The sequence below is a fragment of the Zophobas morio genome, unplaced genomic scaffold (assembly GCF_036711695.1).
Source record: "Zophobas morio isolate AGI-343-1 ecotype UQ-CSIRO unplaced genomic scaffold, CSIRO_AGI_Zmor_V1 ptg000008l, whole genome shotgun sequence".
Classification (NCBI taxonomy): Eukaryota; Metazoa; Arthropoda; class Insecta; order Coleoptera; family Tenebrionidae; genus Zophobas; species Zophobas morio.
The window spans coordinates 9,864,809-9,892,571 of record NW_026972113.1 but is presented as its reverse complement, the minus strand read 5'-3'; the positions used below and the strand labels follow the sequence as shown (position 1 = coordinate 9,892,571).

Here is a 27,763-nt window from a genome sequence, read left to right as displayed (position 1 = left end):
TTGTAGATTCTTTTTTTTATGATTCGTCTCCAAATGAATAAAAGCTTTGAGATAAATTTTAGTAAAAATACCCATTAATTTTCATTCATTTCATTTTCAAGATTGAATAATTTAATTTGCCCATGGCCATACAAGCATAGGACCGAGGGAGCAATAAAAAACACGATCAAAGACAACCATGGATTTTTGAAGATATGTCTTTAATAGAATTTTAGTCTTGTCAGATTACCGTCAAATCGAAAATTTGAGTTGAAAACGCAACGATCAAAGACAAACTTTCAAAAATCCATGGCTGTCTTTGATTCCGTTTTTCATTGCTCTTTCCCCTAATCTGTAGTAAATATTTATAAAAACTATACATAATAAGAAATAAAGTATGAAACATAATTGACATAATTTTGATTTTTTCTAATATTTTTGACAAGGTCGTGATTAAACTAATAGATTTTCCACTGTTCAGGAAAGTGTATAGTTAGCAATAAAAGGACGGCAAAATTTTAGCACTTCTTATCATTTCATGTGGCATTAGAATGAAGATTGAGCCGAACAATTTGCATAAATTTGTCTAAAAATCTCAATACAACTTACGTATACAGGTCAGACTAAGGGCATAATTGTGACTTTTCCGACCACCCCTCGTATACAGCCGTTTCCTTGTACTAAGGCTGCGGTTAAGGAAAGCGACTTGGACACAGAGAGTGGGCTGTTAGACCAGAAATGGATTTGTTCTGGCAGAGACTCGGGAAAGCGTATGATACTCATTATGCCCTTTCAAAAGAAAGACAATTTCTGACTGAAGAAAATGAAATTCTGGTTGAAACGCACAACGACTATTGCGAAAAGATCCTGTATCCTTCACCAGGAGGCTACATCAGCACGGTTGCCACTCCAAAAGTTGACCTGTCGAAAAGAAAGAGGCTCCGATTCCGGCCTTACTTGACCTGGCATTTGAGATAATGTTTTAAGGTTTTTATTGACTTTTGTGACAAATGACAGTGAATAAAGTACAATTTTGTCTAGTATTTGGAATTTTGTTCCTTCAAGTAGGTGTAGAGTGGTCTGAAGTACTCCAAAAGTGGGGTGGCGTCCAATTTCCTTGATCCAGTCATGAGCTCCAGGGCGTCACTACAGTGCTTACTAGCACCCAAAGCCAGACCCTTGCTGCAAAATAATAGTGGAATTAGTAAAGAAAACCACCAGTGACTAAAAGTACCTCAGCAAATACCCAGCAGGCTTCGACTCATAAAAGTCGCACTTATGCAGCGGTACTTCTTTAGAATCTGGGTTATATTCACCAGCAGTAACACACAGACTTTTATAAAACTGAAACTGCAAAATATGCGCCACGAAGTACCTAAACACCATAACTATAGTCAAAAAATTCGGACTCAACCCAAACTTACGCAATATATTGCGAATCCCCGGCCACATGGAACTTCGCCCCTTGGTCAAAATCGTTCTCCGACCTTTCCACCGGCGGCTTCACCTTCTGGTACTTCTTCCGGTACTCCCACCAGTGGGAATTCCACTGTTCTTGGGTAACCCGACCCGAGAAAACGTCCATCTCCACTTGTCAATAAGAAGCCCGAAAGGCAGGAACGCCACCTTCTGCAACGCTGTGTCCATTAAGGCGTTAATCGCAGCTTCGGTACTATCGGTGTAGTTCTTCACTAGATTGATCTTTTGTAGGTGCTTGGGCGTGGACACCGACAGCGCAATCGTGTCACCTATGGCTTCGTGGAACCCTGGGTTGGCTCCATCCCGGAAGGTCACCAACTGCTTGACGTACTGCATGAAGGACTGGATGTGTCCTGTCTCATGGTGGATGAAAATAAAGTCCTCGAAATTGATGTTCGTACACATTTTGATTCTATAATTGTGACCGTCGCAGAAGTCCCAAGCGATAGCGTGACACAGTACTCTCTACCATCGGTGAGTTTCTCAATCATAGCTCCTGCACTAGTATTGTAGCACACACCCATCGGGATTAAACCCATGGACTTGTAGAACTCGTCGTAGATTTTGAACATGTCCAAAACTGAGTACTTTTGTTGTTTGAGGGCGGCATCCACGTCGACTTTACTGGCTTGAGGGAAAGGCCGCACCAGCTCGGCTATGTTGTTCCATTCTTGGGCCCACATGTTCCCGAGGACGTTCGCCGGGATAAGTCCGTCAGAAATTTCAAGCTTACTACCAAAACGCTCTTTGAGTTTGCGACCGACGTACTTGTGGAGTTCTGCATAGAGTGGTTCCACTTGGGTCCACAGATCATCGATGTCCTGGATAAAAGTAGGCGATTCATAGCTGTCCCTCCACAGTTCTCCTTTATCGTTAAACTCTACTCGGGTTAGGTTATGTAAACTGAATCTACCGACTTACTGTTAGCAACGGCGGCTTCATTGGACAGTTCTACGTATGTTTGGTACAGACTTCTTATTTTGGCATCGGAAGCATCTCTCCAGACTCTCCAGGCGTAAACCAACTCGTCGCAGTTGGCCAAAATTTCTTCGATTCCGGGTTCGAGAGATAAACCTTCTTTGGATAGGTCGCACTTTTGGTTACTGAAGGGACAGATTTTAGCAGTACTGTAGATGTTGGTCATGTTGTTGGTAGCTTTGGTTAGCTGAAACGTACTCTTGAAGATCTAGTCGTTCAAAGAAAACACTCACTTTGGTCAGTTTTTCTTCATTTAGTGCAGCGTTTCCCAAAATCCTCAAATTTTTCACTTGCCTTTTGAGCTGTTCGTCTTGGTAGTCTTCAGGGTTGAGGTCTTTGAAATAATCTTGCCAGTACTTTTTGGCCAAAGCGGCGGACTCCAGAGTTACATTGAGCTAAGAAAATATTCATAATTAGGGTCCAACTGTTTCAGAAACTAGTGTTTACCAAAATGTCCTGCTTTTCTTTGTTGTTGATGTCCGTTTCGTAGTTCCACTCTGCTTCGTTTGTCTTCGTGCACATAGCAGACGCCGATTTTTCGTACTCGGTGGCTAAAAAGTTCTTCAGTTTATCTTGGCTAAGAGCAGATGTAAAAGACAAGTAAAATTGGTACTTCTCGTTATGGTACTCTTCGTAGTCTTTTTTTCAAAAACCCGTTTCTCGGAATGAGAAGCAGGAGGTGTTTGCAAAGTGGCTACTTGCTGGATATCACCAACAAGGGCAATTCAGACAGTTGAACCCTTCGGACGTACTACTCTGACCTAGACAAAGTAAGCCACCAAAACGACATAAAGTTTATTGAAAGTTCTTCAGCTTACGTCGGTCAAGACCGAGATAAAGTTTGCCCGTTTGACAAAAAAGACCGCCTTAACAAGAACCTCCTCGACCAAAACTATACCATATGTTTGAAACCGCCAAAGAATTGTACACCCCGGCACATTCGGTACTTCCAGTGTTGTACATTAAACAACACAGTTTCAAATTTTTGGACAAGGAAGTTCAAGTTTGTATAATTTTGCAGACAAATATCTGCTGTTTGTCTAAACAAAGTACGAAAAATCAACAACACCTTATCGTAAGTCAACATGGGTACCCCAAATCCATAAATCAGTCTGATTTGTTATTCATTCAGAGCAACGACTTATAGTGATCGGTGTGAACCATGACCCTCAAAGCTCCCAATTACCTTCAAGGCGTAAGCTTTTTTCACAATAATAACAACAGCAACAATTGTAAATATGTTTTCTAGTACACATGGATCCCGCTAGACGAGTCCCCAAAGATGGACGAAGTCCTCGAACTATTCACCGCAGTCAAGGCCAACAACCTGAAGAAAATCGAAGACGTGATATCCAGAAACAAGGAAATCGTGCGATATAGATATTACGGCTGCGACAATCAGAACATCTTCATGATAGCTTGCAAAGACCAAGACGGAATGAGTGGCGTCAAAAAAGAGACGCTCAGAATTCTTATGGACGCACTAGGCGAAGATTTTAAAAGACCGTCGACGAACGACCACTGGGACCCTCTCCACTACACCGCCCTCAACGCCAACAAAGAGAAAATGGAAGCCATCATCGAGCGTCTAAATTTACAAGAAGTCAACTCGCTCGTCTATTGTTCAAAGGACGTTCTAGAAAAGTATAACGTCTGTTCTGAACAGATTGGAGACACGTATTCGAACAACGCGTTGAACGTGCTCTTGAAGTACGGGAAGCGCGGCGACTGTGACCAATTTAAAGCTTGCTTCGAGCTACTGGTCAAAAACGGGGTTTCAGTGAATCAACAAGACTCGGAACAGAGAAGTCCGATATCCTTCATCAACAAAGACGACGAACTGAAGACAATCTTCAATAAAGTGGGGACGGAAAGCAATAGTGTCACCAATGGTTTCAAGTTTGGTCGAATGAATAGCATCACAGAATTGGTGAGGAGCACACTCGTCCAAACCCAAGACCAAGCCAATGGGTTAGACGGAAGCGACGAAAAATCCTCCAGTTGCACACTTCTTCAGTTGTACTGCGCCAAAGGACTTCTTGATTGCGTGGAATACATTCTAGACAAGGGGGCTTTTCCGGAGCGAGTGATCTCGAAAAACCCAACACCTCCGATAATGATAGCGATCTTGGAAGACCACGAAAGCATCGTCAAGCTGCTTCTCAACAGAAATGTCATTTTACCTGACGAAATATTGCTGACACTTCTCCAACTCTACAGCCAAAGAGACGTCGGCACTATTACTAAGTACGTGAAGATGATATGCAACCACTTGCGACGAAAGGAGAAGGAGCGTCTTCAATTTTACGTCACAACGACAGACGAATTTGATCGAACTCCTCTTCACTATGCGGTGCATTATGGGTGTCCTGATATCTCTCTAACCTTACTTTCTTTGGGTGCCTCCCTTATTGATAAAGACAAGTTCGGGAATGCTCCTCTTCGATTCATCAAAGCAACGGTTTTGGAAAAATTCTTAGACAATAGTATTACAATGGATGATTGTCAAAAAAACGACGAAACCAACTTTTCGCTAAAAATCGACTACAAGTCGTTGGTTACGAATAATGAAGATTCGCCAGAGTGTGAGTTCTTGGCGTACTTGACTCAAGAAACGCGACTAAATCACTTGATCATTCACCCTCTTGTGCTAACTTTTCTAGCACTGAAGTGGCAGAACATAAAGAAGATCGTGTACCTAGATTTGGTTCTTTATCTCATCTCTTGTGTATGTTTAGTGGTGTACGGAGCCTTCTTTGCCAACATGATCAAAACACCAAATCTAATACTACTGATTCCTTTCGGGATCTTGTTGTTTCGTACCACGGTCCAACTGACCATTTTCAAAATCGACTATTTGAAAAGTCTGAACAACATCATCGACTTGTTTCTCATTGGAGGAATTATGTATATTATAGCAGCCGGATGGTTCCCCTATCTTGACAATCGCAACGTCTTGGTCGCCTACTCCGTAATCTTACTCACTTCCATCCTAGGTATATTCCAACACATGCGCCACTTCTCCTTCTTCACCATCAAAGTCATCATGTTCGAAGAAATCACGATCAGCTTCTTCCACTACATCGCCTTCTACATGTTTCCAATTCTAGCCTTCGCCTTCTGCTTCTACATGTTGTCCGAAAACAAAAAGTGCATGTTTTTTGAAACCATTTACTCCACCATGGTCATGTTTGCCGGAGATACCGAAAAGAGTTTCCCCTCGGACAGATTCATAACCAATCCCATCTTCGGTCACTTCATCTACGTCGTCTTCGTAGTCTTAATCGTCATTATTCTGCACAACATTCTGATCGGTTTAGCCGTGAGTGATCTCCAACAAGTCCAAAAGCAGGCGGAGTTTATTGACAAGAAGGAGAGGTCGAAGTTTGTCACGAAGATCGAACGCGTGTGCTACATGAAGTCGAAACGTTCTGAGTTTAGAAAATTGAAGAAGATGGCTCGTGTTTTCAAGGAGAGTCGTGTTTTGGGGGTTCAGAGTGACAAAGGAAGGTACGTTCACGTGGACGAAATTGAAGAAGGTGAGAAGAAATGTCGTGGTGGAAGGGGCCATCGGGTTCTTCGTGACGGACAAGTGTTAAATACGTTGCAGGAGGTTTCAAGGAACATGTACATGAGGGACAGGGAGGTCGAAAATCCTTACACTATTAGAAGTCTGCATGAAAGAATCGCGAGGATGGAAGCTTTGGTTTTGAAGGGGATGAAAATTTCGAAGAAGAAGGTGTTTGAAAGTAGAACGACACTTAAGTAGTTGTAAAGTTTGAGAATAAATAAGCAAATTTCCAGTGACTGTTGGTTATTATTTGTTTGACTTGTCCGGGTTTTACCAATTGCGATAACTTATTCCTTATCAAAGTCGATCCTAATCTGTCTATAAATAAACATGTATCTTCTTTGAGTGTAATTACTTTATCTATATCTTGTCTGATAAACCAGTACACACCTTATTGATTGTTTCTAGTTCGGTGTCTGCGTGTGAAAAATGAAATCTGAATCATCCGAAGACCCTGAACGTTTACTCAAGGTCCCACAATGTTCGTTTCTAGAAGCAGAAAGGCTTCTTTTTGCCGTGCAAACAAACGACCACCAGCGCATTCACGACCTGGTTGTAAAAAACCCAGATGTTCTAACCCATCAGTATGCCCCATACGACTACCAAACCATCCTCCACATCGCTTGCAACGACCAACACTCAATGGGACAAGTCACGAGAAACACCATCGACACTTTGATTAAATTTGGAGCTAGATGTGACCAACCCAACAAGAACGACCACTGGGAACCCATCCACTACACCGCCATTAACGCCAACAAGGAAAAAATGGAAGCCATCTTGTCACACTTATCTAAAGACCAAATTAACTCGCTAGTAACTTGCACTAAACACACTTTCCAGAAGTACACCTTCTGTTCGAAGAAAATCGAGAAGACGTACTCCAACAATGCACTGACTATTCTTCTCAAGTATGGTAACCGAGAGAAGGACTTTCATGCTTGCTGCCAGCTCCTGATTGACAAAGGGATTAATGTCCAACAGGCCGACTCCAAAGGTGTTACTCCGTCTGATCTCATCTGGAAACTCCACGACGACAAACTAAATCGCCTCCTGAAAGTGAGAAGTGCGTTCCAAGACAATTTCAAAGACAGTTTTGGGTTGTTGCGTTTGAACAGCATCAACAGATTCATTTCCATGGACTTGAGTCCAGACGAAGCCAACTCTTTGGACGGGAAAGACGAAAACGTGTCCAGTTGTACCTTGTTGCAGATGTGTTGTGCCAAAGGTATGACAGCTTGCGTCAAACATCTTCTAGAAAAAGGAGCTTCTCCTAACAAAGTTACCAAAAAGAATCCGGAGCACCCGATCGTGATTGCCATCAATGGGGATCACGAGGAGATGGTTAAGGTGTTCTTGAGCAGACACGACGTCGTTCTACCCGACGATATCCTCCTCCAACTCCAGATGTTGTACAACAACAAGAAGAAAGTTTCGACGGCTGATAAGTACATGAAGATGATTCTTAAGAATTTGCGTCGCTATGATAAAGAAACTCTTCAGAAGTATCTTCGTGCTAGGGACGATTTAGAGCGGACTGCTCTTCACTACGCTGTTCACTATAAGTGTACGGATACTACGTTGACTTTGTTATCTATGGGGGCGTCTCTTATTAGTGAAGACATCTTCGGGTACACCCCTCTCAGTTCCATCGATGCGCACGTGTTGGAGAAATGTTTCACCAATTGTATCAGCGCCGTCCAAGAAGACGAAACCCCGACAGGATTTTTCCAGAAGAAAGCCCAATATTCGGTCAAAATCGACTACGGGAATTTGATTTCCAAAGAGAAGGACGTGCAAGAGTCCCACTTTTTGTACCAGATGATCGGCGTGCCGGATTTGAACCATCTGATGAACCATCCGGTGGTGGCAAGTTACCTGGTTTTAAAATGGGAGAAGTTCAAGTGGTGGGTTTACCTAAACCTGAGTCTGTATTTCGTCGCGTATGTGTCTCTTCTCTTCGACGGGTTGTTCAAAACGTCGCACTTCCTACAAACCTCGAACGTACTGCTTTGGATAGCTTATGCTGTTCTACTATGTCGCGACTTATCTCAACTCTTGATTTTTAGACTAAGCTACTTGAAGAAAGCTGAGAGCATTATCGATCTTTCTCTAATCGGAGCTGTAACTTACATTGTCATCGACAGTTGGATTTCGACTACTACAGACAACAAGAACCTCTTAGTAGCTCGCTCCGTGGTATTTTTAACATCCACAATAGGAATTTTCAACCAACTGGGCAACGTTTCGTATTTCACCATCAAAGTGGCGATGTTGCGCCAAATCTCAGCCAATTTCGCCAAAGCTATGGCCTTCTACATCTTCCCAGTTGTGGCTTTCTTCTTCTGTTTCCACGTGCTGAGTGAAAAAGAGCACGCTTTCTTCGATTTGCTCTACGACACTGTGACGATGTTTGCGGGTGATGCAGACGGCGAGTTTCCTGAACAACAGTTTGAACACAACCCGATTTTTGGGAAGACGATCTACATAATCTTCGTTGTTTCCATGGGGATTATTTTGCACAACCTCTTGATTGGTCTGGCGGTCAGCGACTTGCAAGAAATACGAAAACAAGCGGAGTTTCTTTGCAAGAAGGAACACGCAAAGTACGTGGTCAAAGTCGAAAAAATCATTTTTAACCAGTTTAAGAACTCCAAACTCTTGAAACCCTTATTCCAGAACATACTTGCTTATCTATACGTGTTTAAAAAACGTCGTGCCTTGGTCATCCACTTCGACGATTCGAAGAGCATGCACGTCAAGGAAGATTCACGTGCCAAAAAAAAGAAGATACATTGTCGAGAAACCGTTAAATATTTACAAGATATCTTCAAACAACTGACTTTGAACGACAAAAGAACCGAAGACGCGTATTCAATCAAGAGTTTACACGAAAAGTTCGAAAAACTAGAAGCTTTAGTGCTAGAAAGTTTGGAAAAGTCGAAAAAATTATAACCAAAAATACAAATATAACAAGAAACTGAATATTTAAATAGGTCACTGTTATTATTATTAATCTTATCTCAGATTGAAATTCCCAAACCCCACCCTTCCATTGGTGGCAATGACTCAACCAATAACAAGCCATTACTCACCTAGTAAATTTCCACTTACAATTGGCACCACAACGTGTGGTACCCCTTCCCTCCACTCATTCAAAAAATGGCGTCAGAATGGTGCGAAGAAAAACTTTCCGAGCTTTCCAACGAAGATACCCGCATTCCAGTCCTAAAAGAAATGAAGGATTTTCTCACCACCATCCCCCGTGAAGAAATGACCCGAACGGCCAATTCGCTCCAGCTCCCGGTGGTTTTCGACTGCTTAAACGACTCAAACAGGTACCTAACCTCAAAAATGCAAGTCAACATTATAACAATTTTGCGATTTTTTAGTGAGCAGGTGGACTTGGCGTGCGAGGTCCTCACACTGTGTATGACGAACCTAAATCTGGGCGAAAGTACGAATAAATATGGAGTGTTTTTAGAAAGGGCTCTGAATCACCCCTTTCCTGGGGTGAAATTAATGGCTTTGAACGAGATTAAACGCAATATAGAGAACGAGGATATCCTTGTGGATTTGTGTAAAAGGGAGTCGTTGTTGATTAACGTGATTAGGTGTGTGGGGGATGGGGATTTGGGAGTGGCGAAAATGGCGGCTGAGGTGGTGCAAGAGGTGGGGCTGTCGGCGGCGGGGATTAAGCAGTTGACGAACGTGGAAGTCTTAAAGGCGCTGCACGGCGTCATGGGAATTAACGAAATCGTCAGGTTTAGAGTGTACGAAGTACGTAGTCCAATTGTCAAAATTGTATAAAAATAATTTTCCAATTTCAGTTCTTGATACACATCAGCGTGCAATCCGAAGTCAATTTCGACTTGCTCAAGTCCACTGGATTGTTCCCCCAGATTTTAAGCGAACTCGACAATAATGATATTTTATTGAGGCTGAACGTAGTGGAGCTTTTGTCGCAGCTAGGGTTGACCAAACACGGCTACGGATATTTAGAATTAAATGACACTTTGAAAAAATTGGCTCTTATGTTGGACGGTGACGACTTAATCACCGTTCAGTTGTGTGAACCGGGAATTTTAAAATTTTTCGGTAACATGGCACACTGGAAACCCATGGAGCTCCTTTCAAAGTACCCGAATCTCTACCAAAGAATGTTCACTAACTTAGATAGTACCGACTTTACGATTGTCGGCGTTTCGGTGGAAACTCTAGGTCACATAGGGTTGTCAAACGACGGTAAAGTCGCTTTGGACTCAACCGGGGCTTCCATGGACAATGCGATCAGAAGCATTTCAAAGTCGCTTCCGTCGATGCCCAGCGAAGTTAAAGTTCGTGGTTTACAATGTTTGGAAAATCTCCTGCAACTACTGGAACCCAATAACCAAATTATGAGTATCACCCATAAATGGTACAGTCTTCTGGATAATACTCCCATGGACTTTATTTGGAATTATGCTAAAAACCCGTTCTCTGAGTTGAGGTTGGGGGGGTTTGGGGTGTTGAGAGGTATAGCGGGGCAGCCGTGGGGGCAAGAAGCTATTAAAAATTACCCCGGTAATTTAATATTTTTCAAAATTGTATATACGCGATTTTTAATATTTTTTTTTTTTTGTAGGTTTGGTTGAATTTTTGCTTGACCGAAGCGTGGAAACGATAAAAGAGTGCAAAGAAGCGAAGTACGCGATTGTGGAATTGTTGGCCAGGAGCGACGTTTTCGACCCAGGAACCCTGAAGAAGTTGCACGCTTTTGTCAAAGAGGGGCCTTTTTATGTGCGCGCTGTTACAGAAGTTGCCATTGAGGGAAATGATTAATTTATTTTTTTAAAATATATAAGTTTGTAATAGACTATTTTCTACTAATAAACTAAATGAATGTGTTGTTCGTGTTTATTTTTACCTAACAAAAATTTGTCTAATCATTCCCACCAATAATGTGATGACGTCACTTCAAAATTATACAAAGTTATGATAAGCATGACAAATTTTTAAAGTATATTGCCTATCCCTTCCACAAAATTGATGACGTCAGCTCAAAATTTTGTCGAATAAAAAAATGTGATGAGTCTGTACTCGTGATTTATCATTCCATCCACATTTTTTTGGCTTGCTTGTACAGGAAAAAAATTAATGAATGCGTAAATTTATTTTATTGATTTAATCAGGCACTAGTTAACGATTAAAATCCTAACAGAAACTGTGAATTTACAAACAATAAAAAAATTTACACGTGTTAGCGTCGCGTCGGTCGAAAATTTACTTATTTCCGCTCGGAAAAAACCCCAAGAATTAGTTCCGCGCGTTGGGGAAACTTGGCGATTACGATTCATTTTCGTTAAACAAAGGTTTTCTCCATTTTAACTACCAAACCAACTAGTTTAACCTAGTTAACTTACCACGTGGTTTTCAGTCACACCCAAAGACTTCACATATATAGATGATATATATGAGGGGTGTGGTGTGAGCAAAGACTTGAAATATATCATCTATATATTTGAAGTCTTTGCTCTCTATAAAGCAAGCCGCCATCTTTTTTCAATACCAACCCTCCAACTAAAATTTCAAGCAGAACTACACACTACCCAAAAAGCGCTAACGTGCACATGGTTGCCAATGTTCAAAGATTTTTTTTATCGAATTTTTTTTCGGCGCGAAATTTTAATGTAAAACCTTCTCGGGGGCCCCAAATGTATATTTTTAAGAATATAAAACCTTTTCGGGGTCCCAATTGTTTTTTTTTAATGTAAAACCTTCTCGGTGGCCCCAAATGTATTTTTTTAGGAATATGAAACCTTCTCGGGGTCCTAACTTTTTTTAATGTAAAATCTTCTCGGGGGCCCCAAATGTATTTTTTTTAATGTGGAACCTTCTCGGGGGTCCCAACTGTGTTTTTTAAAAATGTAAAACCTTCTCGGGGGCCCCAAATATCTTTTTTTTTTAATATGAAACCTTCTCAGGGTCGCCAAATGTCTTTTTTAAGAACGCGAAACCTTCTCGGGGGTCCTAACTGTATTTATTTAAGAATGTAAAATCTTCTCGGGAGTCCCAAATATCTTTTTTAAAAATGTGAAAACTTCCTGGGAGTCTCAACTGTCCTTTTAAAAATGTAAAACCTTCTCGGGGGTCTCAACTGTCTTTTTTGAAAATGTAAAACCTTCTCGGGGGTTCCTACTGTATTTTTTTTTTAAGAATGTGAAACCTTCTCGGGGTTCCAACTGTATGTTTTAAAAATGTAAAACCTTTTCGGGAGGCCCAAATGTATTTTTTTAGGAGTATCAAACCTTCTCGGGGTCCCAACTGTTTTTGTTTTTTAATGTAAAATCTCGGAGGCCCCAAATGTATTTCTTTAGGAATATGAAACCTTCTCGGGGTCCCAACTTTTTTTTTAATGTAAAATCTTCTCGGGGGCCCCAAACGTATTTTTTTTAATATAAACGCTTCTGGGGGTCCCAACTGTGTTTTTTAAAAATGTAAAGCCTTCTCAGGATCGCCAAATGTTTTTTTTAAGAACGCGAAACCTTCTCGAAGGTCCTAACTGTATTTATTTAAGAATGTACAATCTTCTCGGGAGTCCTAAATATCTTCTTTTAAGAATGTAAAACCTTCTCGGGAGTCCCAACTGTCTTTTTTAAAAATGTAAAACCTTCTCGGGGGTCCCAACTGTCTTTTTTAAAAATGTAAAACCTTCTCGGGGGCCCCAAATATCTTTTTTTTTAATATGAAACCTTCTCAGGGTCGCCAAATGTCTCTTTTAACCTTCTCGGGGGTCCCAACTGTAATTTTTTTAAGAATGTGAAATCTTCTCGGGGGTTCCAACTATATTTTTTTTAAGAATATGAAACCTTCTCGGGGTTCCAATTATCTTTTTTAAAAATGTGAAACCTTTTCGGGAGGCCCAAATGTATTTTTTTAGGAGTATCAAACCTTCTCGGGGTCCCAACTGTTTTTGTTTTTTAATGTAAAATCTCGGAGGCCCCAGATGTATTTCTTTAGGAATATGAAACCTTCTCGGGGTCCCAACTTTTTTTTTAGTGTAAAATCTTCTCGGGGGCCCCAAATATCTTTTTTTTTAATATGAAACCTTCTCAGGGTCGCCAAATGTCTTTTTTAACCTTCTCGGGGGTCCCAACTGTAATTTTTTTAAGAATGTGAAATCTTCTCGGGGGTTCCAACTGTATTTTTTTTTAAGAATATGAAACCTTCTCGGGGTTCCAACTGTCTTTTTTAAAAATGTAAAACCTTCTCGGGAGGCCCAAATGTATTTTTTTAGGAGTATGAAACCTCGGGGTCCCAACTGTTTTCTTTTAATGTAAAATCTCGGAGGCCCCAAATGTATTTCTTTAGGAATATGAAACCTTCTCGGGGTCCCAACTTTTTTTTTTAGTGTAAAATCTTCTCGGGGGCCCCAAATGTATTTTTTTTTAATATAAACCCTTCTCGGGGGTCTCAATTGTGTTTTTTTTTTATAAACCCTTCTCGGGGGTCTCAATTGTGTTTTTTAAAAATGTAAAACCTTCTCGGGGGCACCAAATATCTTTTTTTTTAATATGAAACCTTCTCAGGGTCGCCATATGTCTTTTTTAACCTTCTCGGGGGTCCCAACTGTATTTTTTTTAAGAATGTGAAATCTTCTCGGGGGTTCCAACTGTATTTTTTTTTTTAAGAATATAAAACCTTCTCGGGGTTCCAACTGTGTTTGTTTTTTAATGAAAAATCTCGGAGGCCCCAAATGTATTTCTTTAGGAATATGAAACCTTCTCGGGGTCCCAACTTTTTTTTTAATGTAAAATCTTCTCGGGAGTCCCAACTGTCTTTTTTAAAAATGTAAAACCTTCTCGGGGATCCCAACTGTATTTTTTTTTAAGAATATAAAACCTTCTCGGGGGTCTCAACTGTCTTTTTTAAAAATGTAAAACCTTCTCAGGATCGCCAAATGTTTTTTTTTAAGAACGCGTAACCTTCTCGAGGGTCCTAACTGTATTTATTTAAGAATGTACAATCTTCTCTGGAGTCCCAAATATCTTTTTTTTTAATATGAAACCTTCTCAGGGTCGCCGAATGTCTCTTTTAACCTTCTCGGGGGTCCCAACTGTAATTTTTTTAAGAATGTGAAATCTTCTCGGGGGTCTCAATTGTGTTTTTTAAAAATGTAAAACCTTCTCGGGGGCCCCAAATATCTTTTTTTTTAATATGAAACCTTCTCAGGGTCGCCAAATGTCTTTTTTAACCTTCTCGGGGGTCCCAACTGTATTTTTTTTTAAGAATGTGAAATCTTCTCGGGGGTTCCAACTGTATTTTTTTTTTTAAGAATGTGAAACCTTCTCGGGGTTCCAACTGTCTTTTTTAAAAATGTGAAACCTTCTCGGGAGGCCCAAATGTATTTTTTTAGGAGTTTCAAACCTTCTCGGGGTCCCAACTGTTTTTGTTTTTTAATGTAAAATCTCGGAGGCCCCAAATGTATTTCTTTAGGAATATGAAAACTTCTCGGGTTCCCAACTTTTTTTCTAATGTAAAATCTTCTCGGGGGCCCCAAATGTATTTTTTTTAATATAAACCCTTCTCGGGGGTCCCAACTGTGTTTTTTAAAAATGTAAAACCTTCTCAGGATCACCAAATGTTTTTTTTTTAAGAACGCGTAACCTTCTCGAGAGTCCTAACTGTATTTATTTAAGAATGTACAATCTTCTCTGGAGTCCCAAATATCTTTTTTTTTTAATATGAAACCTTCTCAGGGTCGCCAAATGTCTCTTTTAACCTTCTCGGGGGTCCCAACTGTAATTTTTTTAAGAATGTGAAATCTTCTTGGGGGTTCCAACTGTATTTTTTTTTTTAAGAATATGAAACCTTCTCGGGGTTCCAACTGTCTTTTTTAAAAATGTGAAACCTTTTCGGGAGGCCCAAATGTATTTTTTTAGGAGTATCAAACCTTCTCGGGGTCCCAACTCTTTTTGTTTTTTAATGTAAAATCTCGGAGGCCCCAAATGTATTTCTTTAGGAATATGAAACCTTCTCGGGTCCCAACTTTTTTTTTAATGTAAAATCTTCTCGGGGGCCCAAATGTATTTTTTTTAATATAAACCCTTTTCGGGGGTCCCAACTGTGTTTTTTAAAAATGTAAAACCTTCTCGGGGGGGCCCAAATATCTTTTTTTTTTAATATGAAACCGTCTCAGGGTCGCCAAATGTCTTTTTTAACCTTCTCGGGGGTCCCAACTGTATTTTTTTTAAGAATGTGAAATCTTCTCGGGGGTTCCAACTGTATTTTTTTTTAAGAATATGAAACCTTCTCGGGGTTCCAACTGTCTTTTTTAAAAATGTGAAACCTTTTCGGGAGGCCCAAATGTATTTTTTTAGGAGTATCAAACCTTCTCGGGGTCCCAACTGTTTTTGTTTTTTAATGAAAAATCTCGGAGGCCTCAAATGTATTTCTTTAGGAATATGAAACCTTCTCGGGGTCCCAACTTTTTTTTTAATGTAAAATCTTCTCGGGAGTCCCAAATATCTTTTTTTAAGAATGTAAAACCTTCTCGGGAGTCCCAACTGTCTTTTTTAAAAATGTAAAACCTTCTCGGGGGTCCCAACTGTATTTTTTTTTAAGAATGTGAAATCTTCTCGGGGGTCCCAACTGTTTTTTTAACAATGTAAAACCTTCTCGGGGGCTCCAAATGTATTGTTTTAGGAATATGAAACCTTCTCGGGGGTCTCAACTGTCTTTTTTAAAAATGCAGAACCTTATCGGGGGTCCCAACTGTATTTTTTTTTTAAGAATGTGAAATCTTCTCGGGGGTTCCAACTGTATTTTTTTTTAAGAATGTGAAACCTTCTCGGGGTCCCAACTGTCTTTTTTAAAAATGTAAAACTTTCTCGGGGTGGCCAAATGTATTTTTTTAGGAGTATGAAACCTTCTCGAGGTCCCAACTGTTTTCTTTTAATGTAAAATCTCGGAGGCCCCAATTGTGTTTTTTAAAAATGTAAAACCTTCTCAGGGGTTCCAACTGTATTTTTTTTTATTGTGAAACCTTCTCGGGGTCCCAACTGTCTTTTTTAAAAATGTAAAACCTTCTCGGGGGACCCAAATATCTTTTTTTTTTAATATGAACCCTTCTCAGGGGTCCCAACTGTGTTTCTTAAAAATGTAAAACCTTCTCAGGATCGCCAAATGTTTTTTTTTAAGAACGCGAAACCTTCTCGGGGGTCCCAACTGTATTTATTTAAGAATGTATAAATATCTTTTTTTAAGAATGTGAAATCTTCCTGGGGGTCTCAATTGTCGTTTTAAAAATGTAAAACCTTCTCGGGGGTCACAACTGTCTTTTTTAAAAATGTTAAACCTTCTCGGGGGTCCCAACTGTATCTTTTTTAAGAATGTGAAACCTTCTCGGGGGTCTCAACTGTCTTTTTTAACAATGTAAAACCTTCTCGGGGGCTCCAAATGTATTGTTTTAGGAATATGAAACCTTCTCGGGGGTCTCAACTGTCTTTTTTAAAAATGTAAAACCTTCTAGGGGTTCCAACTGTATTTTTTTTTTAATGTGAAACCTTCTCGGGGGGCCCAAATATCTTTTTTTCAAAATGAAACCTTCTTGGAGGTCCCAACTGTCTTTAAAAATGTAAAACCTTCTCGGGGGCCCCAAATATCTTTTTTTTTGACAATGTGAAATCTTCCCCGGGCTCCCAAACATGTTTTTTTGTTAATGTGAAACTTCGGCAGTCCCAACTGTCCTGGCTGGTGTGGTTTGAGTACTAGTTGTGTTTAGGTACTTCGTCGCTGATCTACTTAGCTTACACCTTCATAGAAATCTGTGTATTTTTGCTGATGAGTATGATCCGAAGAAGGGAAGTACGACGTTGCATTTTTGCGATTTTGGGGGATCTGAAACAGCAGGGATTCATTTGAGGTAGGTGTGGTGGCTGGGGGTAGGTTGTGATTGGGTCTCAGGAAGGGGTTGGCTCTTGGTGCCAGTAAACACTGGACGGAGGTTCTGAGAGAGATAACTGTAGACGAAAAACTAGATGCCCGTGGACTTTTAGAGTATTTTGAACCCGTGCACAAATTTCTTATACTGGAAACTAATAGATGTTAAAAATGTAAAATAAATGATGAATTGTCACTAGTGTTCTATTATTCAAATCATTTCTGGCACCTATAAAATTTCACCAAGTCGTTCCCACTCGCACCGCAAGTGTTGATAAATTTCACAGTTAATTTGGCACGCGATCAATCTATTGTTTATTTAATTATCTCCTGACGTTAACAAGTGACAGAATATAAATCGTGAACCGCTAAAACTATCAATGACTTCGAGGTAGTCGCATGATAACTACCTATTGAGTATTCACCTGAGGTTCTTATAAAAGCACCTGACTACCGAGTCACAATCCATTCGATCGCAGCTCCAATGAAAAGAAGGTTTGTCTAGTGAGAAAGTAAATCGTGTGATGTCTTAACTCATACAACACCAAAATGAAGCAAATTTCTGTGAGTACCCACTTTTTCTAGTTGATATTACGGTACTTCATGTAAATTTCTTGCCAATGCAAACGCACTTTCTCTTTTGATCGTTTTTGTTTGATATCAGTCTTCTGAGTGAAGAGTTCAATACACTGATTTGAATCTTGGATGTTGCTAGCCCTGGACGAGGAACTAGTTTGTTTAAAAAAAAGTTGTTATACACGTTTAGTGCGAGACGATTTTTATCAAAACACTGATTTGTTTTTACAAAAGCAATGGCAGTCATTTCGTTTCGTGTTTCAGATTAGGTTTTTTTAATCCAGTTTTATTACCTTGACTGGCGGTAATGAACATTGCACAACGAGATTTTTTATTTGTGGTCGGTTAATAAATTCAGTGTTTTGTTTATTTCGTATATTCTGAAATCGATTGGTGTTTTTCAAATAAAACACAAAAAAGCGTGACTAATGTTTTTAGCAAGGCATTTTGTACATAGTTATTTCGTTCGTATCATTTATCGCAAATATTCGCATTCTATGGTGGATTCTTTGACAATATCGTTTCTGGCTTTTAAAGGACGAATAACCCGCATTGTTGAAGTTTTATTGTCATTTTTACGTAATTAATTACCACGCAAATTGCTGTAATTGTGTGAATCATCGAAGGACAATAGAAATATCTACCATTAAACGAAATGAAATTGCTATGAAACAATTAATCTTCAATTTTTTTTTTGCCTTTTCGGCTCTTTTATCGTTCAAAGTTAGTTGTAGTTTTTCGTCAGTTATTTGAAGATGTCTTGTAAATGTTTAACGGTTTCTCGATCATGTATCTTCTTTTTTTTGGCACGTGAGCCTTCCTTGACAGGCACGAATTTTTTTAAACACGTATAGATAAGCAAGTATGTTCTGGAATAAAGGTTTCAAGAGTTTGGAGTTCTTAAACTGGCTAAAAATAATTTGTTCGACTTTGACCACATACTTTGCGTGTTCCTTCTTGCAAAGAAACTCCGCTTGTTTTCGTATTTCTTGCAAGTCGCTGACCGCCAGACCAATCAAGAGGTTGTGCAAAATAATCCCCATGGAAACAACGAAGATTATGTAGATCGTCTTCCCAAAAATCGGGTTGTGTTCAAACTGTTGTTCAGGAAACTCACCGTCTGCATCTCCCGCAAACATCGTCACAGTGTGGTAGAGCAAATCGAAGAAAGCGTGCTCTTTTTCACTCAGCACGTGGAAGCAAAAGAAGAAAGCTACAACTGGGAAGATGTAGAAGGCCATAGCTTTGGCGAAATTGGCTGAGATTTGGCGCAACATCGCCACTTTGATGGTGAAATACGAAACGTTGCCCAGTTGGTTGAAAATTCCTATTGTAGATGTTAAAAATACCACGGAGTGAGCTACTAAGAGGTTCTTGTTGTCTGTAGTAGTCGAAATCCAACTGTCGATGACAATGTAAGTTACAGCTCCGATTAGAGAAAGATCGATGATGCTCTCAGCTTTCTTCAAGTAGCTTAGTCTAAAAATCAAGAGTTGAGATAAGTCGCGACACAGTAGAACAGCATAAGCTATCCAAAGCAGTACGTTCGAGGTTTGTAGGAAGTGCGACGTTTTGAACAACCCGTCGAAGAGAAGAGACACATACGCGACGAAATACAGACTCAGGTTTAGGTAAACCCACCACTTGAACTTCTCCCATTTTAAAATCAGGTAACTTGCCACAACCGGATGGTTCATCAGATGGTTCAAACCCGGCACGCCGATCATCTGGTACAAAAACTGGGACTCTTGCACGTCCTTCTCTTTGGAAATCAAATTCCCGTAGTCGATTTTGACCGAATATTGGGCTTTCTTCTGGAAAAATCCTGTCGGGGTTTCGTCTTCTTGGACGGCACTGATACAACTGGTGAAACATTTCTCCAACACGTGCGCATCGATGGAACTGAGAGGGGTGTACCCGAAGATGTCTTCACTAATAAGAGACGCCCCCATAGATAACAGACTCAACGTAGTAACCGTACACTTATAGTGAACAGCGTAGTGAAGAGCAGTCCGCTCTAAATCGTCCCTAGCACGAAGATACTTCTGAAGAGTTTCTTTATCATAGCGACGCAAATTCTTAAGAATCATCTTCATGTACTTATCAGCCGTCGAAACTTTCTTCTTGTTGTTGTACAACATCTGGAGTTGGAGGAGGATATCGTCGGGTAGAACGACGTCGTGTCTGCTCAAGAACACCTTAACCATCTCCTCGTGATCCCCATTGATGGCTATCACGATCGGGTGCTCCGGATTCTTTTTGGTAACTTTGCTAGGAGAAGCCCCTTTTTCTAGAAGATGTTTGACGCAAGCTGTCATACCTTTGGCACAACACACCTGCAACAAGGTACAACTGGACACGTTTTCGTCTTTCCCGTCCAAAGAGTTGGCTTCGCCTGGACTCAAGTCCATGGAAATGAATCTGTTGATGCTGTTCAAACGCAACAACCCAAAACTGTCTTTGAAATTGTCTTGGAACGCACTTCTCACTTTCAGGAGGCGATTTAGTTTGTCGTCGTGGAGTTTCCAGATGAGATCAGACGGAGTAACACCTTTGGAGTCGGCCTGTTGGACATTAATCCCTTTGTCAATCAGGAGCTGGTAGCAAGCATGAAAGTCCTTCTCTCGGTTACCATACTTGAGAAGAATAGTCAGTGCGTTGTTGGAGTACGTCTTCTCGATTTTCTTCGAACAGAAGGTGTACTTCTGGAAAATGTGTTTAGTGCAAGTTACTAGTGAGTTAATTTGGTCTTTAGATAAGTGTGACAAGATGGCTTACATTTTTTCCTTGTTGGCGTTAATGGCGGTGTAGTGAATGGGTTCCCAGTGGTCGTTCTTGTTGGGATGGTCACATCTAGCTCCAAATTTAATCAAAGTGTCGATGGTGTTTCTCGTGACTTCCCCCATTGAGTGTTGGTCGTTGCAAGCGATGTGGAGGATTGTTTGGTAGTCGTATGGGGCGTACTAATGGGTTAGAACATCTGGGTTTTTACAACCAGGTGGTCGTTTGTTTGGACGGCACAAACAAAGCTTTCTGCTTCTAGAAAGGGACATTGTGGGACCTTGAGTAAACGTTCAGAGTCCTCGGGTGATTTGGATTTTATTTTTCACACACAGCTACCGAACTGGAAACAATCAATAAGGTGTGTTCTGGTTTATCAGACAAGGTATAGATAAAATAATACTCAAAGAAGATTTATGTTTGTTTAGACAGATTAGAATCGACTTTGATAACCAAGTTTTTTTACGTTATCTCAACGGGAAAACTCGACAACTAAAACAAACAATAAGAAATACTCCGTGAGAAAATTTGTTCATTTATTCTTAAAAACCACAACTACAGAATCGTAGCTCTATTATCAGATTCCTTCCTCTTCGAAATCTTCATCCCCTGCAACATCAAAGCTTCCATTCTCCCAAACTTTTCATGCAAACTTTTAATAGTGTAAGGATTTTCGACCTCCCTGTCCCTCATATACATGTTCTTTGAAACCTCTTGCAACGTCTTCAACACTTGTCTGTCATGAAGAACCCGATAGCCCCTCCCATCACGATCCTTTTTCTCATCCTCTTCAGTTTCAATTTCTTCCACCTTAACGTACCTTCCGTTTTCACTCTGAACCCCCAAAACACGACTCTCCCTAAAAACACGAGCCATCTTTTTCAATTTTCTAAACTCAGAATGTTTCGACTTCGTGTAACACACGTGTTCGATCTTCGTGACAAACTTCGACCTCTCCTTCTTGTCAATAAACTCCGCCTGCTTTTGGACTTGTTGGAGATCACTCACGGCTAAACCGATCAGAATGTTGTGCAGAATAATGACGATTAAGACTACGAAGACGACGTAGATGAAGTGACCGAAGATGGGATTGGTTATGAATCTGTCCGAGGGGAAACTCTTTTCGATATCTCCGGCAAACATGACCATGGTGGAGTAAATGGTTTCGAAAAACATGCACTTTTTGTTTTCGGACAACATGAAGAAGCAGAAGGCGAAGGCTAGGATTGGAAACATGTAGAAGGCGATGTAGTGGAAGAAGTTGATCGTGATTTCTTCGAACATGATGACTTTGATGGTGAAGAAGGAGAAGTGGCGCATGTGTTGGAAGATACCTAGGGTGGAAGTGAGTAAGATTACGGAGTAGGCGACCAAGAGGTTACGATTGTGAAGAAAGGGGAACCAACCGGCTGCTATAATATATATAATTCCACCAATGAGGAACAAGTCGATGATGTTGTTCAGACTTTTCAAATAGTCGATTTTGAAAATGGTCAGTTGGACCGTGGTACGAAACAACAAGATTCCAAAAGGAATTAGTACAACTAGACTTGGTGTTTTGATCATGTTGGCAAAGAAAGCTCCATACACCACTAAACATACATAAGAGATGACATAAAGAACCAAATCTAGGTACACGATCTTCTTTATTTTCTGCCACTTCAGTGCTAGAAAAGTTAGCACAAGAGGGTGAATGATTAAGTGATTTAGACGCGTTTCTTGGGTCAAGTACGCCAAGAACTCACCCTCTGGCAAATCTTCATTCTTCGTAACCAACGACTTGTAGTCGATTTTTAACGAAAAGTTGCTTTCGTCGTTTTTTTGACCATTATCCCTCTTGATACAATTGTCGAAAAATTTTTCCAAAACCGTTGCTTCGATAGAACGAAGAGGAACATTCCCAAAATTGTCTTTATCGATAAGGGAGGCACCAAAAGAAAGTAAGGTTAGAGTGACATCAGGACATCCAAGAAGTACCGCATAGTGAAGAGGAGTTCGATCGAATTCGTCTGTCGTCGTGACGTAAAATTGAAGATGCTGTTTCTCGTTTCGTCGCAAGTGATTGCATATCATTTTCACGTACTTAGTAATAGGGCCGACGTCTTTTTGGGTGCAGAGTTTGAAAAGTGTGAGCAATATTTCGTCGGGTAGAGGGACATTTCGGTTGAGAAGTAGCTTGACGATGCTTTCGTGGTCTTCCAAGATCGCTATGATTATCGGAGGTGTTGGATTTTTCGAAATCACTCGATCCGGAGACGCCCCCTTGTTTAGAATGTACTCGACACAATCATGAAGTCCTTTAGCGCAGTACAACTGAAGAAGAGTGCAACTGGAGGATTTTTCGGCGTTTCCGTCTAAACCGTTGGCTTGGTCTTGGGTTTGGACGGGTGTGTTCCTCACCAATTCTGTGATGCTATTCATTCGACCAAACTTGAAACCACTGTTAACACTTTTGTCTTCCCTCCTCACTTTACTAAAGATTGTCTTCAGTTCATCGTCTTTGTTGATGAAGGATAGCGGACTTCTCTGTTCCGAGTCTTGTTGATTCACTGAAACCCCGTTTTTGACCAGTAGCTCGAAGCAAGCTTTAAACTGGTCACAGTCGGCGCGCTTCCCGTACTTCAAGAGAACGTTCAACGCGTTGTTCGAATACGTGTCTCCAATCTGTTCAGAACAGACGTTATACTTTTCTAGAACGTCCTTCGAACAATAGACGAGCGAGTTGACTTCTTGTAAATCTAGACGTCCGATGATGGCTTCCATTTTCTCTTTGTTGGCGTTGAGGGCGGTGTAGTGGAGAGGGTCCCAGTGGTCGTTCGTCGACGGTCTTTTAAAATCCTCGCCTAGTGCGTCCATAAGAATTTTGAGCGTCTCCTTTTTGACGCCACTCATTCCGTCTTGGTCTTTGCAAGCTATCATGAAGATGTTCTGATTGTCGCAGTCGTAGTACCTGTATCGCACGATTTCCTTGTTTCTGGATATCACGTCTTGGAGTTTCTTCAGGTTGTTGGCCTTGACTACGTTGAATAGTTCGCGGACTTCGTTCATGTTTGTGGACTCGTTCATCGGGATCCGGATAGACTAGAGAACATAAGATTATTTCTATTGTTATTGTTTTGATGAAGCTTACATTTGGAAGATATTTGGAGGGTTTGGGCGTCATGATGATCACTACAAGTCGTTGTTCTTACTATAAAGAAATCAGTTTGATTTATACATTTTGGGTACATATGTTGACTTACGATAAGGTGTTGTTGATTTTTCGCATTGTGTTTAAACAAACAGGGCTTTTATTGTTGTCTGCAAGATTATTCGTATTCGTACCTTGTTGTCGAAAAAATTGTAAAATGTGTTGCCTAATCTATAATACTGTAATAGCTGTTCAAAGTAACTACTATTGGCGACAGCCCCCTTATTCGACAATTCGACGTAAATCTTGAAATCCTCCCCCATTTTGACACTCGTGACGTTATTCCAAGAAGTCCAAGGGTTTACGAGCTTGTCGTGATTATCCGACGACACGAAAATCTCCACTTGATTCCAATCGAGGCCGTCTTTGTCCAAATCGCGGTCTTTTTGTCAAACAGGAAAATTTTAGCCCATGTTGCGGAGTCGATCATGCCGGAAATTTGATTTGAAGAAGAAGACTACGAAGAGTACCATAACGAGAAGTACCAATTTTACTTGTCTTTTACAGATTTTACTAATAGTAACCCTCGTCGTTGCAAGTCCCGCCAAATCTGCTCTTAGCCAAGATGAACTGAAGAACTTTTTGGCCACCGAGTACGAAAAATCGGCGTCTGCTATGTGCACGAAGGCCAACGAAGCAGAATGGAACTACGAAACGGACATCAACAACAAAGAAAAGCAGGACATTTTGGTAAACACTAGTTTCTGAAACAGTTGGACCCTAATTATGAATATTTTCTTAGCTCAATGTGACTCTGGAGTCCGCCGCTTTGGCCAAAAAGTACTGGCAAGATTATTTCAAAGACCTCAACCCTGACGACTACCAAGACGAACAGCTCAAAAGACAAGTCAAAAATTTGAGGATTTTGGGAAACGCTGCACTGAATGAAGAAAAACTGACCAAAGTGAGTGTTTTCTTTGAACGACTAGATCTTCAAGAGTACGTTTCAGCTAACCAAAGCTACCAACAACATGACCAACATCTACAGTACTGCTAAAATCTGTCCCTTCAGTAACCAAAAGTGCGACCTATCCAAAGAAGGTTTATCTCTCGAACCCGGAATCGAAGAAATTTTGGCGAAATCCACAAACTACGACGAGTTGGTTTACGCTTGGAAAGCCTGGAGAGATGCTTCCGGTGCCAAAATAAGAAGTCTGTACCAAACATACGTAGAACTGTCCAATGAAGCCGCCGTCGCTAACAGTAAGTCGGTAGTTTCAGTTTTCATAACCTAACCCGAGTAGAGTTTAAGGATAAAGGAGAACTGTGGAGGGACAGCTACGAATCGCCTACTTTTATCCAGGACATCGATGATCTGTGGACCCAAGTCGAACCACTCTATGCAGAACTCCACAAGTACGTCGGTCGCAAACTCAAAGAACGTTTTGGTAGTAAGCTTGACATTTCTGACGGGCTTATCCCGGCGAACGTCCTCGGGAACATGTGGGCCCAAGAATGGAACAACATAGCCGAGCTGGTGCGGCCTTTCCCGCAAGCCAGTAAAGTCGACGTGGATGCCGCCCTCAAACAACAAAAGTACTCAGTTTTGGACATGTTTAAAACCTCCGACGAGTTCTACAAGTCCATGGGTTTAATCCCGATGGAAGTGTGCTACAATACTAGTGCAGGAGCCATGATTGAGAAACCCACCGATGGTAGAGAAGTACTGTGTCACGCTAGCGCTTGGGACTTCTGCGACGGTCACAATTATAGAATCAAAATGTGTACGAACATCAATTTCGAGGACTTTATTGTCATCCACCATGAGATGGGACACATCCAGTACTTCATGCAGTACGCCAAGCAGTTGGTGATCTTCCGGGATGGAGCCAACCCAGGGTTCCACGAAGCCATAGGTGACACGATTGCGCTGTCGGTGTCCACGCCCAAGCACCTACAAAAGATCAATCTAGTGAAGAACTACACCGATAGTACCGAAGCTGCGATTAACGCCTTAATGGACACAGCGTTGCAGAAGGTGGCGTTCTTGCCTTTCGGGCTTCTTATTGACAAGTGGAGATGGGACGTTTTCTCGGGTAGGGTTACCCAAAATCAGTGGAATTCCCACTGGTGGGAGTACCGGAAGAAGTACCAGAAGGTGAAGCCACCGGTAGAGAGGTCGGAGAACGATTTTGACCCAGGGGCGAAGTTCCATGTGGCCGGAGATTCGCAATATATTGCGTAAGTTTGGATTGGGTCCAAATTTTTTTCTATAGTTTTGGTTTGTAGGTATTTCGTGGCGCATATTTTGCAGTTTCAGTTTTATAAAAGTCTGTGTGTTGCTGCTGGTGAATATAGCCCAGATTCTAAAGAAGTACCGCTGCATAAGTGCGACTTTTATGAGTCGAAGGCTGCTGGGGATTTGCTGAGGTACTTTTAATAGCTGGTGGTTTTCTTTACTAATTCCACTATTATTTTGCAGCAAGGGTCTGGCTTTGGGTGCTAGTAAGCACTGGAGTGACGCCCTGGAGCTCATGACTGGGTCAAGGAAATTGGACGCCATCCCACTTTTGGAGTACTTCAACCCACTCTACACATACTTGAAGGAACAAAATTCCAAATACTAGACAAAATTGTACTTTATTCACTGTCATTTGTCACAAAAAGTCAATAAAAACCTTAAAACATTATCTCAAATGCCAGGTCAAGTAAGGCCGGAATCGGAGCCTCTTTCTTTTCGACAGGTCAACTTTTGGAGTGGCAACCGTGCTGATGTAGCCTCCTGGTGGAGGATACAGGATCTTTTCGCAATAGTCGTTGTGTGTTTCAACCAGAATTTCATTTTCTTCAGTCAGAAATTGTCTTTCTTTTGAAAGGGCATAATGAGTACCATACGCTTTCCCGAGTCTCTGCCAGAACAAATCCATTTCTGGTCTAACAACCCCAAACTCCTGTCTACTCTCTGCGTCCAAGTCGCTTTCCTTAACCGCAGCCTTAGTACAAGGAAACGGCTGAATTTTCTCCTTCAACGTTTCGTGTTTCCTACAAACTGAAGCCATAGAAAGAATCATCTCGCCTTTTTTGTTCAAATTTTCCAAGTACTCGAAAACCTGGGAGCAGCTTTGGCTCAACAAAACCAGCTTGCTGAAGTCTGCTTTAGTGTCGCTGTCGAGTTTGATCTTCAATGAAAGAAAACTGTTGGCGAAGTACTGGCGTTCCTCTTGGGTATCCAGAAGCACATTGCCTTCGGTTTGCTTCATATCTATGTACTTCTGCTTGAGTTGGCGGATCATGTCGTAGAACCTCTTGAGTTGCTTGAACTGGTTGGCTATCACCTCTTGAATAGCGTCATCAGCCGCCTTCAACGCATTATGCTCCTTCCTCCTCTCCCTAATCTGCTTGTTGTACTTCCGGATGAACATCTTCATATCTTCGAACATCGTCTGGTACTTATTCTCCAAATTCGCTTTCAACTTCTGCAACAACAACTGGTTCTTCGCATCCACTTCATCCACCCTCGAGAAGTACTCCCCCCGCTTCAACCTAATATGCTCCTTCCTCTGCTGCTCCAGCTCGTACAACATCGTCTTCAAGTAGTTCATGTTCTCGTTGTTCACTTCGTTAATGTCCGTGAACTCGTTCTCGCACCGCTCCTCCATGGCTTTCACTTCAGACAAGAAGTCCACCTTGAGCTCGTCGAGTCTGTCGTGGAAGATGCCCATGAGCTCCTCCATGTTCTCCGCGTGGGCGCGGAAGTTGTGCATGTATTGCTCCTCGGAGTCCCGCAGCTCGTCTAGGAGCAGCGAGATGCTGAAGTCCTTGCAGTCCACGGCGCGCTCGAACTTGTGCCAGGCGAACTCGAGCTCGGCGCGCATGCGCGGCAAGGTGGACTTGATGAGCATGGCCTTCCAGTCCTTCTCGTATTGGCGGTAGGTGACTTCGCCATAGTGGACTTCGCGGCTGAGGTGGTCGCGTTTGAGCTGGAGCTTCTGCTCGAGTTTGCGCTGTTTCTTCTCGAGTTTGCGTTGTTTTTTCTCCTCGGGGGTGGGGCGGTGACGGTGTTTTGGAGGCATTGGGAGGTTTGACGGGAGATTGAAAGTGGGTTTCTTGATTTGGAAATTGTTTTATTCAGGGTTGGTTGTTATAGTTCCAAAATATTCTTCGAGGTTCTTTCAACAACAAAATGTTAGAGGTCCCTAAGACTCTTTCAAATTTTTTCAAAAATAAAACTCTTCAATTCTTAAAAAAAGACACTAGGGATCCACGAGATTTTGTCAACTTCTGCCAAAAACAAAACACCAGGACCCCGAGATTCTTTCAAGTTCTTAAAAAAATACTAGAGACCATAG

General features: G+C 41.2%; 7 protein-coding genes across 7 annotated transcripts; 3 read left to right on the top strand and 4 right to left on the bottom strand.

The window, feature by feature from the left end:
- Nucleotides 1-1,685: 1,685 nt before the first annotated feature.
- LOC135125274 (angiotensin-converting enzyme-like) lies at nt 1,686-3,075 on the bottom strand. The gene is made up of 4 exons (XM_064050717.1): nt 2,884-3,075; nt 2,670-2,831; nt 2,380-2,623; nt 1,686-2,338 (listed from the first exon to the last, which is right to left on the bottom strand). The coding sequence occupies exons 1-4, from the start codon at nt 2,956-2,958 to the stop codon at nt 1,770-1,772; spliced, it is 1,050 nt and encodes a 349-aa protein (XP_063906787.1). The 5' UTR covers nt 2,959-3,075; the 3' UTR covers nt 1,686-1,769.
- Nucleotides 3,076-3,538: 463 nt separating this feature from the next.
- LOC135125273 (transient receptor potential channel pyrexia-like) lies at nt 3,539-6,243 on the top strand. Its single transcript, XM_064050716.1, has 2 exons — nt 3,539-3,631; nt 3,686-6,243. The coding sequence occupies exons 1-2, from the start codon at nt 3,599-3,601 to the stop codon at nt 6,203-6,205; spliced, it is 2,553 nt and encodes an 850-aa protein (XP_063906786.1). The 5' UTR covers nt 3,539-3,598; the 3' UTR covers nt 6,206-6,243.
- A 2,808-nt stretch (nt 6,244-9,051) lies between these two features.
- On the top strand, nt 9,052-10,894 carry LOC135125272 (26S proteasome non-ATPase regulatory subunit 5). The gene is made up of 4 exons (XM_064050714.1): nt 9,052-9,345; nt 9,400-9,787; nt 9,838-10,570; nt 10,632-10,894. Exons 1-4 carry the CDS (start codon nt 9,170-9,172, stop codon nt 10,826-10,828), a joined length of 1,494 nt encoding a protein of 497 aa, XP_063906784.1. The 5' UTR covers nt 9,052-9,169; the 3' UTR covers nt 10,829-10,894.
- Nucleotides 10,895-17,316: 6,422 nt separating this feature from the next.
- LOC135125270 (angiotensin-converting enzyme-like) lies at nt 17,317-26,104 on the top strand. The gene is made up of 7 exons (XM_064050712.1): nt 17,317-17,491; nt 23,982-24,164; nt 24,217-24,378; nt 24,425-24,677; nt 24,719-25,655; nt 25,704-25,844; nt 25,897-26,104. Exons 1-7 carry the CDS (start codon nt 17,477-17,479, stop codon nt 26,039-26,041), a joined length of 1,836 nt encoding a protein of 611 aa, XP_063906782.1. The 5' UTR covers nt 17,317-17,476; the 3' UTR covers nt 26,042-26,104.
- On the bottom strand, nt 18,289-20,409 carry LOC135125501 (transient receptor potential cation channel protein painless-like). The gene is made up of 2 exons (XM_064051162.1): nt 20,355-20,409; nt 18,289-20,276 (listed from the first exon to the last, which is right to left on the bottom strand). Exons 1-2 carry the CDS (start codon nt 20,407-20,409, stop codon nt 18,289-18,291), a joined length of 2,043 nt encoding a protein of 680 aa, XP_063907232.1.
- LOC135125268 (transient receptor potential cation channel protein painless-like) lies at nt 20,800-23,466 on the bottom strand. Its single transcript, XM_064050711.1, has 2 exons — nt 23,415-23,466; nt 20,800-23,365 (listed from the first exon to the last, which is right to left on the bottom strand). The coding sequence occupies exons 1-2, from the start codon at nt 23,445-23,447 to the stop codon at nt 20,840-20,842; spliced, it is 2,559 nt and encodes an 852-aa protein (XP_063906781.1). The 5' UTR covers nt 23,448-23,466; the 3' UTR covers nt 20,800-20,839.
- LOC135125271 (dynein regulatory complex subunit 2-like) lies at nt 26,020-27,521 on the bottom strand. The gene has a single exon (XM_064050713.1). The coding sequence runs from the start codon at nt 27,485-27,487 to the stop codon at nt 26,102-26,104; it is 1,386 nt and encodes a 461-aa protein (XP_063906783.1). The 5' UTR covers nt 27,488-27,521; the 3' UTR covers nt 26,020-26,101.
- Nucleotides 27,522-27,763: the final 242 nt, after the last annotated feature.